At 35.5% G+C, this 19,537-nt stretch overlaps 1 protein-coding gene across 1 annotated transcript; it reads left to right on the forward strand.

Annotated features, from left to right (window-relative positions):
* Positions 1 to 1,025: 1,025 nt before the first annotated feature.
* LOC128535707 (CUB and zona pellucida-like domain-containing protein 1) lies at positions 1,026 to 8,181 on the forward strand. The gene is made up of 7 exons (XM_053509755.1): positions 1,026 to 1,053; positions 1,165 to 1,312; positions 1,470 to 1,681; positions 4,878 to 5,053; positions 6,966 to 7,357; positions 7,548 to 7,792; positions 8,013 to 8,181. Exons 1-7 carry the CDS (start codon positions 1,026 to 1,028, stop codon positions 8,069 to 8,071), a joined length of 1,260 nt encoding a protein of 419 aa, XP_053365730.1. The 3' UTR covers positions 8,072 to 8,181.
* Positions 8,182 to 19,537: the final 11,356 nt, after the last annotated feature.

Consider the following 19,537-nt stretch of genomic DNA (forward strand, 5'->3'; position numbering starts at 1 on the left):
TAAAGTATTTTAATTGTTTGTAAACTGATTAGTGTGTTGTTTAATAATGTGTTGTGTAATAACCTTATTAGCTATAATTATTATTGTTTTCTGTAGATCATTACCAGCATTATTCCTGCCTGTATAACTGCGGCCACAATTTCGGTTTGTGTTCCTGCAGCAGCTCCTGTCAGTACTATGGAAACTGCTGTTATGATTATTATGGTGAGAACACCAGTTTGAAAAAAATCTAGTTATTATAAACTATATGTGTATTTTAAAGTTTAAACCCACATAATTTATTACAAAATAATTTCAATAATTTTTTAATCTAATTCTAGTTCTTAATTCCTTTCCAATGCTTAAAGAATGTACAGTTATAAACAGTTTTTTTGTTATTAACATTTAGTTCAGTAGTTAAATTTAATTCAGTAGTAGTGTTTACAAAAAGCACAAGAATATGATGTTTAACACATAAATTATTATTTTCCATATAGATTACTGTGGTGCCAGTACATCAAGTCCAGGTAAAAAATAAAAGTAAAAACATTTTATTTGAATCTTAAAATATATTTTTTAATCATTATAGACCATCTTCAATTTATTAGTTTTATATTTTCTTAAATCTCCAACTTAGTATTTTCTCACTGTGTTTTAGCCAGATAGTCTGCTAATGCATTGCCACTTTCTGTGAAAAATCTTGTGACGGTATATTAATCCAAAGGCATTCCCTTTAAATAATAAAGAATTAACTTTAAAGAATTTAAAGAATACAGATTTTAAATTTAAAGAATAAACAACCAAACAAGCAAAAATCATAAACCTGTACCTGTCTCACAGTAGACTTTGAATGTCACAGTGAAAACAAATCCATGAGGTTGAGAGAATTATCTTTACAACCACAGGACAAGACTGTGTCAAGACACAGATCTGAAGAATGATACAAGTCCCAGTCTGCGTCCTGTAACGCGGCCACCCGAAGGATCTATTTATATGACTTAGTATTAGGGTGTGTGTGTGTATGTGTACAGCTGTTCTGATGCGTAATGGCCGCTGTGGCACTAGCAATAGCAGGTGTTCCCTAACAAATCATGTGACCAAAATGGAAGATGCTGTCCTGATTATTATGGTACCTAGCATGAGTATTTAATATTAAAAAAGAAATGTGTTTGCATGTGTGTATAGCCTTAGTAACCTGCGGGGGGAGCCTTCACGGCTCAGGCTTCTTCTCCAGCCCTTACTATCCCAGGAATTACCATAACAACGCGGATTGCGTGTGGCAGCTCTCAGCTCCGGCAGGCCAGACTGTCTTCCTCTCCTTCCAGGACTTAGAGTAAGTCCATTTCCTGAAGTTGAATGTCACAACCATTTAAAGATAAATATAATCATTTGTTTTAACTTTTTATTAAAAACATTTCTCTATTTATTAATATACAGTATATCTCTATATCTCTGTGTGTGTGTGTGTGTATCAATCTGTGTCTGTTTAGCCTGGAGCGCTGCTGCAGCTGTGATTATGTGAATGTGTATGATGGTCCTTTTAATTCCTCACGCTTAATAGGACAGCTTTGTCACTATAACACGGGTCACATGGAGTTCAATTCGTCCTCGTCCTACATGACCGTGCTGTTCAAAAGCAACTACAATGGAGTTGGGCGTGGCTTTAAAGCCTACTTCAGCTCCATACTTGACCAAAACACAGGTACACAGTCCCCTCTAAACCTGCTGTGTTATACTTAGTCGGGCCGACAGTTGTGGTGAATGCAGGATCTGAATCTGGTGATGAGAAATGTTCTGTTTTAACACAGATTGTTTACATGTGCAAAGTAAATCCGGAAATTTTAGGTATTCTTTTAGAAAACCTTTTAAAGATGAGCAAAATTTGGCTGTGTTGTCAGGATGGGAAAGGCACCAGATGTCCATGTCATTCTTCGTTGGTACATGCCATATTATTAGCTAAGTGCTGTATTATTGGTTTAAAATCTCAAACTGGTCTCACTTTCATTTGAACTCCATCTTGGCTTTATAAAGTGGAGTCAACTCAACCTTTATTTTGGAAGCATACCCAGCCCTAGAATTGTCCAGTGATGTTTCAAAAATCAAGGTCAAGATAACTTGAAAAGCTCCAAAATAACAACCTTCCAAACAAGACAGATCTGCCAAGGAATGTCACCAGAAAATTAAACATACATTAAAGCATCTGTGGCGTGAAATATTGTCATCTAGCTTGTTTTACATATTTGTATTTATATATATATATATATATATATATATATATAACCCTCTTTATGTGCGCCCATACGAGTCTCTGCGTTGTGTTAGGTGTATTAAGAAGAAGGGAGGACACCATTTGTGGCTGGAACGACAGGGCAGCTCTCTCTCTTTATTTAGTTGCTTTTTCCCCACACCAGGCCTCGGTTGACAAACAGGCAATCTTCTCATAAGAACAAAACAACTCACATAAGAACAAAATAACTGAAACAATTTTCTTTCAATTAAACATAGAATGAAAGTACAACAAAATAGTAAAACAAAATACCACAAATACAGCCACAACTATACTAATTCAAATTAAACCACACAGATCTCTCAAAATGATAAAAATAATGCCACATCTCTTTCAATAAACATTCCATCATCTAAATAATTACTTTAAATAATGTGGATGGTTAACCTAGATAGCACAAAGATGCAGATTATTATGAGCACAAAAAGAACTGCCATCTCACCTTTTCATAAGAACAAAACAACTGAGGCTAAACAACAAGCTCAACAATTTAGAGAAGGGGCCTCATCACACATTTACTTACAAAAAATAAACACAGCTCCCTCTAGTGTGTGGAAGACAATATTACGTCTTCCCTACATATATATAAATAAAGAAAGAAAGAAAAGTATCATATTTTTAGTCATAGATATCAGGAAATAGGATCATTATATACTGTAATTTTGTTTTAATTTTTTTAAATATGGGGCAGTGGTGACTAAAACAGTTGTGGCTCTGGGCTGCTGATCAAATCGTCATTGTTTTAAGCTCCATCTCTGCCAGGTTTACACTAATGGGTCATACAAATTACTCCCCTCCCAACGCTGAATGGAGGAGAGTTGCGTGTTGGGGTAACAACCCAGCCCCATACAAAACACCAATGCTAAACAATGAAACTCACCATTTGATGTACTTGATGTACGCAGAGGAAATAATAATAATATTAATAATAATAATATATTATTATTATTATTATTATTATTGAGCCTTAATTAGACATAATTGCTAGTAACTTTTTATCTAATGTGTTAAATAAAAAAATATATTTTAAGGTGACCAATGTTTAAATTAAATCTTAATATAAAACATTCAGTACTTTTTTGTTAAATAGTTAAATTATACTTTATAATTTTTTTTATACTTTATAATTTTATAATAATCATTTTTTATGTCTTTAATGTTTGATATTGTGACAAGCTATCTTCTTTGTGTGAACAACAAGAACAACAATTAAATAATAATAATAATCAAAATATTGATACATTTATCTTATTGAGCTAGAAAATGTGTCTGAGTTTTGTTTTTTTTTTTAATAAAAATTTAGCTGATTTTAGTGAACTGAAGATAATTATTGATTTTATTTTTAGATTATATTAAGACTATTTTTATTATAATTAGTATTGCTGTTGGTGATGATAATAATAATAATAATAATAATAATGAAGTTGCAGGCAAAGTTAAGCAGGCCCAAGCACCCTGCGCCATTGCTGCCCAGGCATACCAGAAAGTCAGTAGGCACATGCATTTTATAATTTATCATTTTAGAAATAGAGAATTTTATGTTAAGATCTGGTGCTAAGACAGGTGCTGGAAAAAAGCAACAAATTATGTCACTCACTGTGATGTCACACAGGAAGTTATTAGGCATTTTTTAAGTGGTTACGGTTTGCACTGTTGCCTTGTACCTCCAGGTTCTGGGTTCGATTTCTGCAACAGGTCTGTGTGCATGGAGTTTGCATGTTCTCCCCCTGTTTGGTGGGTTTTCTCCGGGTTCTTCGGTTTCCTCCCACAGTCCAAAGACATGCAGATTAGGCTAACTCTTGTTTCTAAATTGCCTCTAGTGTGTGGATGATCATGATTATTGATTAGGGGTCCTACCACAGTTGTACAAATGAGAATAAATACAATGGTCACATTTGTCATCCATGGTCCCTAGTTGGACTACAGAAGTTCATAGATGGATGGATGCAAAAAGTTATTAGCCACTTTTTATCATAAGTTTAATGCATTGTCATGGCTAAACTGTTTGAAAAAAATCTCTTGGCAATTTTGTGTCCTCAACAATTTGGGAACACATTGGTCTGGTTTGGTGGCAATCGTATAAATCACCTCAGAGAAGTATATCAAGTGCGATTGGGTGTGTTTTGTAAACTACCTGTTGAGTAGAGCTCATGACATGCAGCGAAAGTTGTTCAGCTCAATGAATTTTAAACATTTATCAGGTTTTGCATGCATACGTGCAGGTGTCTTTGAGCTATGCAGCAAAATCTTGTGTGACAGCCCTGTGCCATTCCCAGGGCCCAGTCACGCAGGTGTCCTAATGGCAGCAGATTCCAACCTGTGTGCTGATTTTCCTAACCTTATGTGTATGTTACAACTGCCAAAAATCCCCTGATGCTTAAACAAAATTCTTAACAAGAGGGCCCTTCACACATTATGATGTAAAAAGGATGATGCCATAGAGCTTTGGCCCTAAATAATAATAGTAGTAGAGTGGGATTCCACAATAAAACTATAAAATATGAACATGGTCCAGACCAATGGGACTTAGCATTGTTATGTAGTTATCACTAATTGCTAATGAACCTTAACCTAGATGCGTATTTAGAGTTTCATGTTGAATTCCTTGCAGGCCATGTGGGTTGCTTCTCTGACAGAATGAACATTGCCATCCGTAATTCGTATTTGGACTCGCTGGGCCTCAGTTGGGAAGACATTTACCTGGATGATCGCAGCTGCAGAGCTTCACGTGACAATAACTATGGAACCTTCAACTTCCCACTCAATAGCTGTAACACCAAAAGGACGGTAATGCTACACTTCATATAATATCTTAAAACATGCAGTGTTTTGCATGTGTTTTCTAATGGCTTGCAATGTACAATGTGCAATCTTAGGTGTTTACTTACCTGCAATGCACTATATAATATACAGTCTATACAGTGTGGTCAGATGCCCACAAACCTTCAGCCAAATTGCTTACCAGTCTAATAACCAGTCAATTATATATTAGATCAATATCAATATATATTAGGTCAAGATTATTAGTATATATAAAGCCCAATGAATCTCACCACAATTCGTGGGCAGTATTTTAAATATAAATGAATAAAGTATGGAACTTTGATCAAAATGTAACAGGCACGAAAATCTTATACACACTATTTTCAAACAAGTTCTAGCAGGTTGAAGGAGGAGACAACAACAACAGATGGTTTAAATGGGTTATTATCTTGTGCACACAATAGAAAAATGCATAGTTTAATGAAAATCATGTATAATTAGGGTAAGACAGCTTTGAGAGGATCACATACAGTACTGGTAAAATGAATATGAACACATCTGCTCGTCTTAGATTCTTTGACTAGTAAGGGGGTTTGTGTGCAAATGAAGCCTCGAGAAATTAACCCTTTTGTGAACCAATTGGCTGGAAGGCTTCAGAGATTTATGACGCTTCATCTGGCCATTACTAGTCTTTGGTCCTGATACCTTGCCAGTGCTACCTGAATGATCGCAAAAATTCAAAACACTGATGCTTGCCTACAAAGCTAAAAATGGCCCAGCACCCACTTACCTCTCTGCGCTAATTACACCACGCACGTTCCCTCCGATCCTCCAGCACTGCATGTCTCATCCCACCATCTCTCAGGGATCGAGGGCGGCATTCATCCAGGCTCTTTTCTGTTCTGGCACCTAGGTGGTGGAATGAACTTCCTCTAGATGTCCGTACATCAGAGACTTTGACTATCTTTAAACGACGACTCAAGACGCATCTGTTTCTCCAGTACTTGGACTAACACCCCCCCTGCCAAATGCCTAAATGTAAATATAAATGCAAAACACAACAAGCCATTCACTGACGCAGAAGTCTTCAAGGAGATGATGGTGACAGTTTTGGAGGAACTTGATGCCAACAAGTCGATGGATGGTGTGATCGAGTCAGTGAAACAGATGTCGCTCTCTGCCAGATCAGCTGCCCAAAGCACTGTCTGATGCGGTGCAGGGTGTAATTATCGATGGTGTCAGTCACGCAAACTACTTTTCCTTTTATATAGTCATATAAAGGCCTATATGACACACACGCTGTTTGAAACTAGTGCTACTTACATTTCTGTTCCTAAGTTAACCTAAGTTGATGTCTGGCCTGTTTGAAAGAAGTGTTTTAATTTTTACAATAATATGACGCCTATGTCTGTTGTTTGAGTGACAACTTTTGTTTTAGAGACTATTGGAATTTCAGCACCAGACGCTGTCTGCTGACGTCATTTGTTTTTGCATGTTGAGCGTTCGCTCTGCACCTCGCTGATGCGCTTATTCACCCTCGTATCCAGATATAACAAATAAAAATTTAGAACGATTGAAATATTTCTGTTCTGAAAAATGTGGTTTCCAAATGAAGAGCTTATTTGAGACTGTTGGTCTGATTTTTTTTAAATATAATTTATTTATTTTCATTCTCTAGTTCAAGCAATCTCATGGGCCAGATGTTTTTGCTTGCGAGCCACATGTGGCCCGGGGGCTGCTAATTGCCGACCTATGTCCTAAATGTCACATACTTTTTCCACTAGCACTATGAGGGTTTTATACTTGATTTTAATAAAGACATTCAGGATAGGCCTGGGTAGTATAGGACCAAATGTGTCAATGAAATGAGGTCAGGGGCACCTGATGTGTATGCATTTATTTCTTTATGCACTAATTTTTGCTAACTTTCCCGCAGACCCAAGACGGACATATTATTTACACCAATAAAGTGCAAGCAGCTCAGTTAACAGTAGGCGAGATCACATGGCGTGACAAACCTTTTGTGTTGTCTGTGAGCTGTGTGATGGAGCGTGATTCTTCTGTTGGGATACTTTATGAAGCCAACGAGATTAAAAATGCAACCATCCGTGGAACGGGCCGGTACAACATCACCATGGCCTTTTACCAATCCAGCAGCTTTTACAACCCCGTCACCAAATACCCCTACGAAGTGACCCTCAGTCAACAACTGTACACCCAGGTGCAGCTAACCCGACCTGACTCAAACCTCCACCTGTTCATCGACTCCTGTGTGGCCTCACCTAACCACTATCTCAGCTACCATAACTACTATCTTATAAACAATGGGTACAATACACACACACACACACACACACACACACACATACTTGCTGTACTCGCCCTCACTGAGTTCAACACTTAGCAGAACACTGTGTATACTATATACAATAGGATAGGCTACATCCTGTATCTGTTTTATAGGTTGTTTATAGAAAATGCAATATATTTTTTTTTATTATTGTTTTCTTTATTTCAGGTGTCGGAGAGACAGCAAGCTAATCATATACAGAAATGGAGGTAGTTACTTTGCTCGGTTCAGCTTCCGCGCATTCAAGTTCCTGCACATGCACAACCAGGTGTTCCTCAGGTGTCACGTCTTTATCTGTGCTGACAATGACTACAACTCACGATGTCGCCAAGGATGCCGTAATCGCAGGAAACGAAGCTTGAGCTCTGATGACCACAGCGAGGTTATTACCCTTGGGCCCATCACACTCAAAGGTCAGAGGTCAACTTGTGAAATTGGTATAACTCACATGGCAAAGTGGGAACTATTATGCACAAAAGTGAAGAAGATAATCGCAAAACTATGTTTACTGCACAATGTGGTAGATAGCAGTTTTAAAGAATGTGATCTCTTAACATTTTATAAACTGTTATAAATAATAAGCAGATTTATTATGTATATAAAATATATATTTGATGTACTTTATATTTACAGGTTCAGAAGAAGCTGTGGTCCACAGGAAGATGGAGAATGGGGAGGGAACTTTGAAATAGTGAACAGTGACTGATTGTTTAATCACATAAGTATAGTTATCTTATAATTTTTTTTCTTTTTTTTTTTAATCTGCGCAGTCTGGAGTTTGTTGTAATCGCATTTCACTAATGTTGTACTATTAAAATCATGTATGTGACAAATCTTGAACAATAAATGATTTTACTAACCCTCTTAATTAAAGCATTCTTCAAAGACAAATGGGTGTCATGTAGTTTGTGGTAGTGTAAAAAAAGAAAAAACTATTATCCTATAGGTAAAACCTAAGAGAGGCAGCAATTTGGCAAATTTGGCCATTAATTTATTCTGTCAATGTGGGCTTTATTGGCTGTTCTATAGAATCGGACAGGCCGGCTGACCTTTGGTTCCTTTGGCATGAGTGAGCTCTTGGTGCCAATGATCCTGTCACTAGTTTGCCAGTGTGTAGTTGGTGATCAATGATATTCACTTCATCTCTAAGTTGTTATGGCTGATCTGTGTGCGTGTGCGCGCATTTATAGAGCTTGGTGTCTTTCAGTCACAAGGTAGTTAAAAGGCACAAATGCCCAAATGTTATGCTTGGATTACTGTATATCAGTGTGAATTTTGTGTAATTTTGCAAAAGGTTATAAATCAGTCTACCTGTGTTTTGTCATAAAAAAATAAATTGGCATGCAATGTATTATGGCAATGTAAATATGCAGGTTATTATCAATAAAATGTTTTAGTTTTAATACAAAAAAAAGAGAACTAATTCGGCAAAAAGCAATAATTACAGTAGCATTTCTTGACATTTATTATTCTCTGACGTACCAGTCGTTTATAGTAAAACTTTTAATCTGAAACTCGTTATATAACCTTATTTAATAAACAGTAAATGTCTTGTTTTGAGTAAAGCAATTTGACTTTCAAGCAAATGCCTTGATGTGATAAGCCAATCATGTCACTTCTTTCTGTCACAAGGTGTGAACTTACTTCCTGTGCCGCACAGCAGCTGTCATGAGTGGTTTGAATGGGTTCAGTAATTTTTTTGAGAATATTGAAACCACAAATAGGATGTTTACACCTCGCTGCAGTCACTCCAGCAGTAATAAATTAAATGTTTGTGTCAGGCAACGTCCACGATACGTCCTGTCAGACAGGACATTATGCGTTGTTCGAACACCATGTTATACCGTATATGTACAGTAACAAAACTATGTCCGATATTGTAGTGTAATCACTGTGGTAAAGCAAATGAAATAATGTTACAACACTTAAAATATACACAAGCAATTTGTGTACACGATACATGAGATGCATGCAGTGTGTGTAGAAAGCTGATGCATTCATTGTGTGGAAGCTGTTCGGTTTGCTTTGTCTGGTTCGGTCCATTACTACTGTGATGTTGTAAAACTTAGGGATGACTGACAGACATGCAGTTGGTTGATGCCTAAACAGATGTTATACAGTATATACCTGTCCGCTATCGCATGTGCCAACGGGAACTGCATCCGGTAGAGGAGAAGGCTGGCAATTCTGTAAACTGAAGTTTTTGTATTGTTTATGTTTCTCATCTTCAACACTCTTTGTAATTATTTGTGTGCAACAAAACTTAACACTTTTTTTCTTGTTCTAATATACTTAGAGTGAATAACTAAAAAAAATCACAATTGAAGCATGAGGTTGCTACTGTATGTATTTTTTATGTAACTCAACCAACAAATTACTAATACTTTACTGCAGTTTAAACTGCCACTTAAATAACCATGAATACAACTGCAGGCTGATTCATACATTTTGTCAAACTGTAGGAGGTGGATTAACAGCATTTTTACAAATCAAACGAAATTTACAGTGACATAGCTGAGAAAAAAAAAACATAAAACAACAACTACAGTTTTTCACTACCAGCTAGCCACTGCTTGTGGACATCGTGTTCCTCACTGGAAATCTGAACCCCACTTTTTACCACATGCAGTGCTGCTTTTGGCTCTGATCTGCTGTCAGATTGATTTTTTTTTAGTTGCTGCCCTAGTGGTAGTTTATTTTAGTTGTAAAAGCTTGTTTTTAACAAATTTTCTTTTTTTTAACCAAGGGAAGCCAAATTCATCTTAGCATAACAGTGCATGGTACTGACCTATTTTGATAATGATATGAAGATAACCTTAGCTGATTCATTATTATTTATATTTTTGTATTTTATTTTGTATTTTATTATTTTTTTTAAGGGAAGCCTACACACCAGACATGCCGTTAGGAGTGCAATACACAGTTTCACCACATTTTTAACACATGACATTAAGGGGGCGCTGTTTCACTCATTGTAAAAATACTCTGAAATATAGAGAAGAGCTGGACAGTCAGCAACAGCACAGAGGACTTTATTACTGAAACTAAATTGTTAAACAACTTTCATGTTTTATTATTATTATTAATATTATTAATAATAATAATAAAATGATAAGTACAGACTGTCATGGCGGAAACAAAAGTCTTTTGCACACAAAACCATTTAATTTTTTGTTTGTTTGTTTGTTGAAAATCATTCATTTTGAGCTAATGTTCCCATCCAGCCAAAAACTTTGATATGGTCAGGCTACCTGGTAAAGTAAAAAATACTAATTATAATTCTAAAACATGTAGAGTATGCTACATTACACATAAAGATTTGATTTTCCTGTAAAAAAAAAAAAATCCCTCTTGACTAAACTGATTGAAAAGCAGCCTTTAATGTAATTCAGGTAATAACATAATAAAAATCATCTGATCATAGGATTAGGTAAATACAACCTCAGACAGACAACACCCTATAACTTATTTAAAGAGAAAAAAAACATGTGGGCAATACCAACTTATAATAACTTGAAGGAATCTTTCTATTTTAAATCAATTTTGACCAAGATTTAGCTGTCAGTTTGATGGCCTCACGTTTGCCTCTAAAATACATTGGTATACAGAGGAGCTTTTGGGTGACTAAATGAGCAGCTCAGGTCCTACAGTACGGCTGCAAAAAATCAATAAAATTAAAATTTATTTGTATAGTGATCATTTTTGCATAGCAGCTTTACAAAATCAAATAAAATTATAGAAATGTGTGAGAAAATATGTATGGATTTAAATGGTCAGATTGTCCCTGATTAGCAAGCCGAGGACAACAGTGGCAGGGAAAAACTCCCTGAGATGGCAATATACAGAAACCTTCAGAGGAACCGAGATAGCAGATAGGATTGATCTGCAGTCATACTGTGTATTAGGAAGCTGGTCAATATAAAAGATGTGTTTAAGTTAATATTGAGTCCAGTTCATTATTGGATGCTCGGGTACAAAGCTGTAGGACATTCCAGTCCTGAACTATTAAGCATCTGTCACTCAAAAGTCTCAAAAGAACAGCTGTCTGCATTAGTAAAGTCCAAGACCGTCTTTATGGTAAAATGTGAGACAGATCACAAAGACATCCATGTGACGAGATCTCCAACCAAAAGCGGGGCATCAGGATAAGTCAGACAGGTCCAGAGGGCAGAGGGGGTCCAGATCACCAGCATGAAAATGAGTTTGGAGGTGTGCATAATATTCTTTTATGTACGTTAGATTATGGTAAGCATCTAACGTACATAAAAAAATGTATTTTAAAAATGAATCTGATTACCCAATAACTTATAATAATTTTATAATTTCCATTTTTCAATAATCAGCTTTCTCTCTGTAAATTTACTAGTTTACAGAAAACAGTCGAGTAGCCAAAAAAAGCCTTACACAAGAACAGGCACTTTAAAATAATGACTCACAGTCATCCCAATAACCACTTATGCAAAAATATTTGGTGACAAAAAGTAAATGTTACTCATTATGCAGAGTTAAAATTTTAAACCAGATAATAGTGTTAAGAGGGAAAAATAGTTATAAATAATATAATTAAATGAATGTATTACATACTGCAGGAAATATGATTTGAAAGGGCAAGAGGCAGAGCTTGCTTCCTACAAGAACCTTTATAGGTTATTGTCAGTAGGAATTTTAAAGCTAGCAACATACAAATAATCCTAAAATGTTTTTACTCTCAGCCCATTTAAGGTTGAGTCACTCCAGATTGTTGTCAGTGCAGATTTCCTCACTAATATTGAGGCTGCAATACTACTTGCATAAGATATTGGTGTCTTGACCCTGATGTAATGCCACTTTTCCTTTGCCACTGTCACTGTCCTTCTCGGCTTGCTCATCAGGGACAGTCTTATTATTTGGATTCATACATGGTCACATTTCATAAAAACTTAAATCAATCTTTTAATTGTGTAAAGCTGCTTTGTGACAATGTCGATCGTTAAAAGCGCTATACAAATAAAATTAAATTGAATTGAATGTAATGCAACTACAAAAAATAGAATATCTATTATAAATACAATCTAATGTTAATAGAATCATATATTCATGATGGTGGCACGGTGCCTCAGTGGTTAGCACTGTCACCTTGCACCTCTAGGGTCTGGGTTTGATTTCTGCCACTGTGTGCATGGGGTTTGGATGTTCTTGTGAATTAACTACTAATAAAATATTACATTTTCTTTTCCTTCTTCTTCTTCTCCTTTGTGTGTATCATGTGTATCATAATCCCTCCTCTTCTATTGTTCCCTTCTCCTCTGAAATATCAAAAATGTTTGATATACTGAGACTTATGCCAGAAGAAATCTGTTCTCAGTCTGTTCTCAGTCTGTTCTCACACACCATGCCAACTGGCCACAACTTGTGTTTGTGTATGACTTAAAGGATGGACAAAGTCCTATTTAAAGTATTGTGTCACCAGCTTAAGTCTCACTTCTTTAAACCATTCATTTAATCTACCCCCTCCAACCCTCCAACCCCAATTGGGATGTTTCTGTGCATGTGGTAGTAGTATATGACTACTGTATTTGCTGGTGTGATACAGTATACAATCTACATTTATCATGCCAGTTTGTATTGTGGCAGCTTGCTATAAACATCCAGGTAGTTTGTATTATCAAAGTTTTGCTAGCTAACATTTAAGATATTATGAAAAAAGCTGTTGTTATTTAGACGAAGATAGCACGTTGGAAGCTAGCTACTGTAGGTATTAGAGTCGTCCGTATTATGCTCGTTAAAATCCAAGACGTTATAATTAAAACTGATGACTAAAACTAAGGTTTAGCCATGTAAGTTTGTATTGTTGGTGGAAGAAGCATTAACTTGTAATGGGTTACGGAATAAAATCAGTATGTAAGTGATCGTGTTAACTTTTTCTTTTTTACTCTCATTTTTAAACATTAACTCAGTACAAGGACACCAGGGAAGCTTTTAAGATACTTTATTGTGAAAGAACGATTAAGACGATGCAGGTAAGCTTAGTCCAGAGACTAAGGACTTAATGAACTCAGATGGGAGCAGCGAGATCATCTGTAGAATCAAGGAGATGACAGGAGAAGCTCTCTGATCAGGTATAAGGGCAAGAGGCAAATGGAGCCAGAGGCAAAAGTCAGCAGCACGAGAATTGACTGAACAGGCTCACTGGAACAGAGTAACAGATTTGACAGCGCAAGTCTGGTGATTAGCAGACAGATATAGCAGGGCAGCAAAAAAAGAGACAGAATCAACCTTTAATTGACAAGTAGTTATCCAAAAGGCTCATGCAGACAGAGAGAATCCAAATTAAATGAACAGCTCAACAGTCAGAAATCCAGTAAATATATAGACAGGCAGACAGGGTTACCGACAAGGGGCTGGTAATCTAATCTCAAATCATGCAGAAAGCTGAAGATCCAGAAAACTCAAGCAGACATGCAGAATTCAAATCCAATCACTGCTCTAAATGTCAAATATCCAGTAAATCTATCTATATATAATCAGGTAGACAAGGGGCAGACTAAGAACATGTCCGAAATGGGCAGAGTCAGATACACAAGGTCAGTCAGGGGGAAAAAAGCGGAAAGCTGCAAGCTCCCAGCACTGCTTTGTCATCGTCAACGTCATTCAAATTATGGTGACGTCAGGCCAAAGCTGATCCAACTTCATTTTGTGCCCACTGTTGGCCAATTGGTGGGCCAAAGATTGGTTGGTTAGTTCAGTGGATAATGGCAAGGTTTAAAAATGGAAATGGAAAATTAAATTGTATTGCTTTAGCTTTGTGCAGCAGGCCCTCTCAATGATGCCATCACATCAGGAGCTCATATGAGGGTTGGTTACCAATCTAGGACATAAATAACATTGAAAGAACTACAGTATATATCTAACTGCTGATTAAGTCCTGCAGCCAAGCTAAACACAAGCTAAAGTTTAATGCCTCTTTGATCCTAACCACGGGTGGGTTAATATTCCTCCAAATGAGATGTAAATACCCTTGAGTAAGTTATGAGTGTTGAAAATCTGTAGTGGTAACATTTGTTAGTTTTGTTGTAATGTGGAAAGAAAGATGTTTAGCTACAGTACAGTAGGTAGTAAACGGAAATGCCTATTACCGCCACGCTCACCTCCGCGGCAAAAACGACAGCGGCCAAAATAAATCAGTTGCATTTCAAAGTCATTCATGAAATGACCGCCAGATGGCGCAAAGTGACATTTTCATTTGCCGCATTCCTTGCCTACATTCCCCGCAATGTTAGCGGCAAGCACAACAACAGAACCGAACTTCAACATGGCTTTGCAAGCAGTTCCCCTGGTATTATCATTACTAGAAAGCATTTGAGCCACCCATTGCATATTGAGTCCATTTTTAATTCCCTCCATCCCATGATGTAAACGGTCCTTTGTTCTAACCCAGCAAAGTATCGCCATGTTACCATTTTTTTATTGTCTGAGAGCCGGTGCTTTGGCTGTCTGAAAACAAAGAACTGGTTCGAAATCGGGCATTGGTCGTGAACTGGCTCCGAAACTGCCTCTCAGCTCCCAGCACAACTGATTTAACTAAGACTCAGCTAATTAACAGACTTTCCTTCATTAAAGTGTGTGACAGAGTGAGAAAAACAAGGTAAGAGCCACTGCTTTAGCACATAAGTGCAGAATTTGTCTTTAAATTTTAGACAAGTTAAAGCACTATTAATTAAGTAAAGAAGTTGGCCTCTGCTGGAATAAAACCACTCACCCAGAGAAAAACCACTGTGAAGCAGCCATCCTGATGAAGGAATAAAGAAAAAACATACACACTGCAAAGAATGAATGAAAAGAAATGAATGAAAGAAAGAAAAAAGCAATACCTCACTGTATGTCTTAAGAGAAAACCAGCATGTCTAGTAACGTTATAGATAAACCTATCTTTAAGTTATTTAAAAAAGGCAGTAGAAATAAAATGCCATTTTTAAGCTTTGTCTTTTTTATACCACAACAATATGTTTGTGCTACTTAGAGATGTCTCTACTGTGTTCCCTTATCCCTGATGGATGACAAATTAAACAAAGTATACAGTACCTATCCTGCACTCAAACTATGCATTTCTTCAGACAGTGCCTTGTTTGAACCATTTCATTAATAAGTTATCAAGTCTCCCTGAATGCAACACTTTTTTTAAAATTCAAGTTACAAATGCTTTCACTGTGAAGCTCATGATCCAATCTGATTAAGCATATCTTGTAATTTATTATTTACTAGCTCTGCCTGCCTTACACGGTTACACTGGAAGCACTTGAGTGTATAGTATGCATTTTTTCTCTAAATCTAAGAGAATCCTTAACTTGATTCACCTTTATCTAAAAAGATGAAAAGTTATAAAAGGATTGTATGAGCTTTGGAAGGACAGCTTTTAATATAGGCTGTATCCTCAAAGACCCTGACTCTCCTGCAGTGCACATTTATATTTCCATTAAGTCTTCTTGTTTTACGGTGGTTGGCATCCAATAAGTTGCATTACCGCCACCTTCTGGTTTGATGTCTCTCATCTTCCTTTCAGTTTAAATGAGCTTTTTCTTCCTTTTTCTCTTTCTTCATTTTCAAAAATGCCTTTCATACTTTCATTTTCTCCAAACAGTAAAAGAAAATAAAGAAAATACAAGATGTATATCAAATGAGCTTCATATAAGGATCGTTCATGGATATATAAACAGTGTAAGCTGGGAGAAAATGTGAGGACATCCAATTTTCAAGAGGAAGTGTTTACTACACGCATGCACACACGAACTAAAAAAAAATTTTCATTTGTTTAATGCTCACATTTGTTTAAAATACTCACATCTTCTTATGGATTAAGATTTTAAGAAGCATACCCCTAAACCATACTCATATCTGTATTTATATCTATTTGGATCACACAATTAAATATATATTTATATAAATAAATTATATATATATGAGATAATCAGTTTCTTATGTTTTTTTTTCTTACAGGTGGATGTGTTGGTGAGATTAACAGTTTTGTTAATTTTTTTGTGAACTGCTGACAATATTTATTCTAAATTCAAAATATAACTATTGTTATTTTAACTGTATATTTAAAGTAAAAGACATCATCACAACACATCAAAATAAAACAAGATCATGCAGTATTTGCTGAGATTTATTAACGCAAATAAAACAAAATGGCAATAATTTTCCAATCAGAAATCAGTATTTGTTGGAATAACCCAGATTTACCTAGAAAATGGTTCTGGCCTTGACTGGTGTTGGCAACTGTTTCTCTGGGGACTTGACAGTTCGATAGTTCATGACTGGAACTTCTTACAAGTCTACCTGGGTCTTCAATAACTACCTGGACTCCATATTAACATCAATTAACATCAGCTATTATAGCTGAACTGCCTCCCACCCTACACACTGTATAAATGCAGATCATTTACTGCTTTCTGTTTCACCCAAATGAGGATGGGTTCCCTGTTGAGTCTGGTTCCTCTCAAGTTTTTTCCTATTACCATCTCAGGGAGTTTTTCCTTGCCACTGTCGCCCTCGGCTTGTTCACCGGGGACAAACTGACCATTTTGATTCATACAAATTCACATTTCATACAAACCTAAATAATTCTTTTGACTGTGTAAAGCTGCTTTGCGGCAATGAAAATTGCTAAAAGCGCTATACAAATAAAATTGAATTGAATTGAATTGAATTTGCAGTTACAGCTTTCATGTGTTTTGGTTCTCCACCAGTTTTCCACATTGCTGTTGGATAAATTTGTTTGCTCTCTTTCATTCTGTGTCTTTGAATTTTTTTCTTCGTTTTTATTTATTCCTTTTTTGTTTATTTTAAATTTAAATAATTTAATTACAGAAAAAATGGATTAAAACTTTTTACAAATTGGTCTCAGAAACGGATTTTGGTCAGAAGCTCAAAATTTCTTCAGTGCAGAGAAATACAATACTTATGCATGTTTTTTTGACTGCTACTATGTATGATTTATAATGTTGACTTGACATTGGAAACAGTTGCTTGCACAAATTTGTTCATCTTTAAACAATAAACAACATAAAGTAAATATAGCCATATCATTTTATGATATTTATACAGAAATAAAATACCGAATAGGATAAGAGAAGACAATTACAGTGAGAGCAAAGCAACTGCTTAAAACTGTTGCACTTTACTTATCTTATGAATAATCTAGTTTCACAATTTGGAAAATGCTATATTTTTTGGGGAAAAAAGTTTTAATAATAGCTTTAAATTTATTAATAAAATGAAACTATTTTATGTAAAAATATCTGATTTCACTGAACAGCCTTATAAGGTAAATATGCATGAATGATGTTCCAGCCAAACATGGTCAAATGGCACCTCATAGTGGACAGCGATTCTGCAGATTCATGCATTTTACTTTGAACACCGAACACACAGAAGCAATAAATTTCCTTATCATATAAACACTATATCCCATTACATCATGCCACTGTTTGCACATAGTATTTCAGTCTGTAGACTGGACAACCATGGATACTGCACATTTGCACACACATTGCAACATTTGCACACATATTGCATATTGCACAATTGTACTCACGATGCTCATTTGCACACTTTTGGACATTTTCCATTCATTCTACTTCTTATTTGCATCTAAATCTAAATTTATTTTGTTTTATACAGAAAAGTTTTATATTTCTTGTATATTTTTGAAAAATTTTATATTTTGGTCTAACTTCTTATAGTTAAACTATTTATTTATTTCTTGCTTCTTTTTATTTTTCTCTTATTTCTTGTCAATTGTTCTGTTTTTTTTATTTATTTTTTTATTTTTTTATTTAAGGTCACAGGCGGCCGTGTAAGCATTTCACTACATATCGTACTGTGTATGACTGTGAATATGACACAAATAAATAAAATTTGAATTTGAATGTGCATAACCTCTGTCATTTGTTCATCAAACATGCATCCATGCATGAACAGAACATCTATTCACTGATCAAGATTTAGAAAGGATGCTCATACTTAAATAAAACATTAGAAAATGTATAAGTTAAAGGGTCAAGATTAGTGAACAACAGTGATGCTACAATTTTCCATTTTGACTTTTCAGAAGATGTATTTCAAACTCCGGTTCTTCTAGGGCGAATAGAATTTGTTTATATTAATACATTTATTGTAATATTTTATCATTTTCATTGTACCAGCCTGTTGAATTAGTAAAGTTTTATGTATGGTAAGATATTTAACATTTAGAGAAGGAGTATTCAGTGTCAGGTTTTCCAATACAGCAAAGACTTTGAAACAGGAGTCTTTGCTGTTTCTGCGTAACATGAGAAGGTGCTTGTCTAGTTTCAGTACAGAACAAGTAAGAACTGTTTATTGCTGCTATTACATAAGAGAAACCTAATTGTTTCAATGACATTATACAAAATTCAACTAATTTAACTATAATTTAGTTAAATAACCTACATCTATGTGTGTGAGATTTTGAGTGAAATTAGTTCTGTTGCGTTCTTTTTCAGTGTTTTTGTTACAATTGATATCAAAAATGACTTGAAAACATTTACAATTTCTTCCTAGTATTTGGTTGGTCTTCTTATTTTTAACGTTAATGAATGTGTCTGATCTAATGGCCCATATTTGCTAAAATTTGTATGTTAATTCTTAAAATAAAACCTGTTCCAGTCTCATGTCATGTTTTGAATGTTTTTTCCCCATTTTTTAATAATGTATTTGCTAAAACTTTTGTTGAAACTTGTACGGCACTTCAGTTTTCATCATTCACTGCTGCACAACAGCCATGTTGTCTTAATCATATTCACCTGTACCTCATTACCTTTGCAAATTTAAAGTCCCTGTGTCAGTCGGTTTTGGTCTTGCATCTGTTTGTTACCTGGTTGTTTTGGTCTTGTTAATTTCATGGGATTTTTATTATTTTGGTTTATTTTTTTTTATTTATTAATAAATCATCTGAGCTTACTGTATACCATGCCTGCAAAAATGGCAATTTTTGCGGCACATATAAAATCATCTGTCCAAAAACAAGCAAGATCGGTCACTTCCAATAGGCTATAGTGTAATTCTAATTCACAGGCTTATATTCATGTTCTCTGTCTAAAATCATACCTACTGGTGTCTTGAGTGATTCGATAAGGAGATGAATACCATTTACAGAAGCA

The sequence above is a fragment of the Clarias gariepinus genome, chromosome 13, assembly GCF_024256425.1.
Source record: "Clarias gariepinus isolate MV-2021 ecotype Netherlands chromosome 13, CGAR_prim_01v2, whole genome shotgun sequence".
Lineage (NCBI taxonomy): Eukaryota > Metazoa > Chordata > Actinopteri > Siluriformes > Clariidae > Clarias > Clarias gariepinus.

Excerpts from the sequence above, each read along its gene's own strand:
- LOC128535707 (XM_053509755.1), top strand. The coding sequence starts at position 1,026 with ATGGCCGCTGTGGCACTAGCAATAGCAG. Across the intron at positions 1,313-1,469 it reads CTCTCCTTCCAGGACTTAGA|CCTGGAGCGCTGCTGCAGCT; the intron begins GTAAGTCCATTT and ends GTGTCTGTTTAG. Across the intron at positions 1,682-4,877 it reads CATACTTGACCAAAACACAG|GCCATGTGGGTTGCTTCTCT; the intron begins GTACACAGTCCC and ends AATTCCTTGCAG.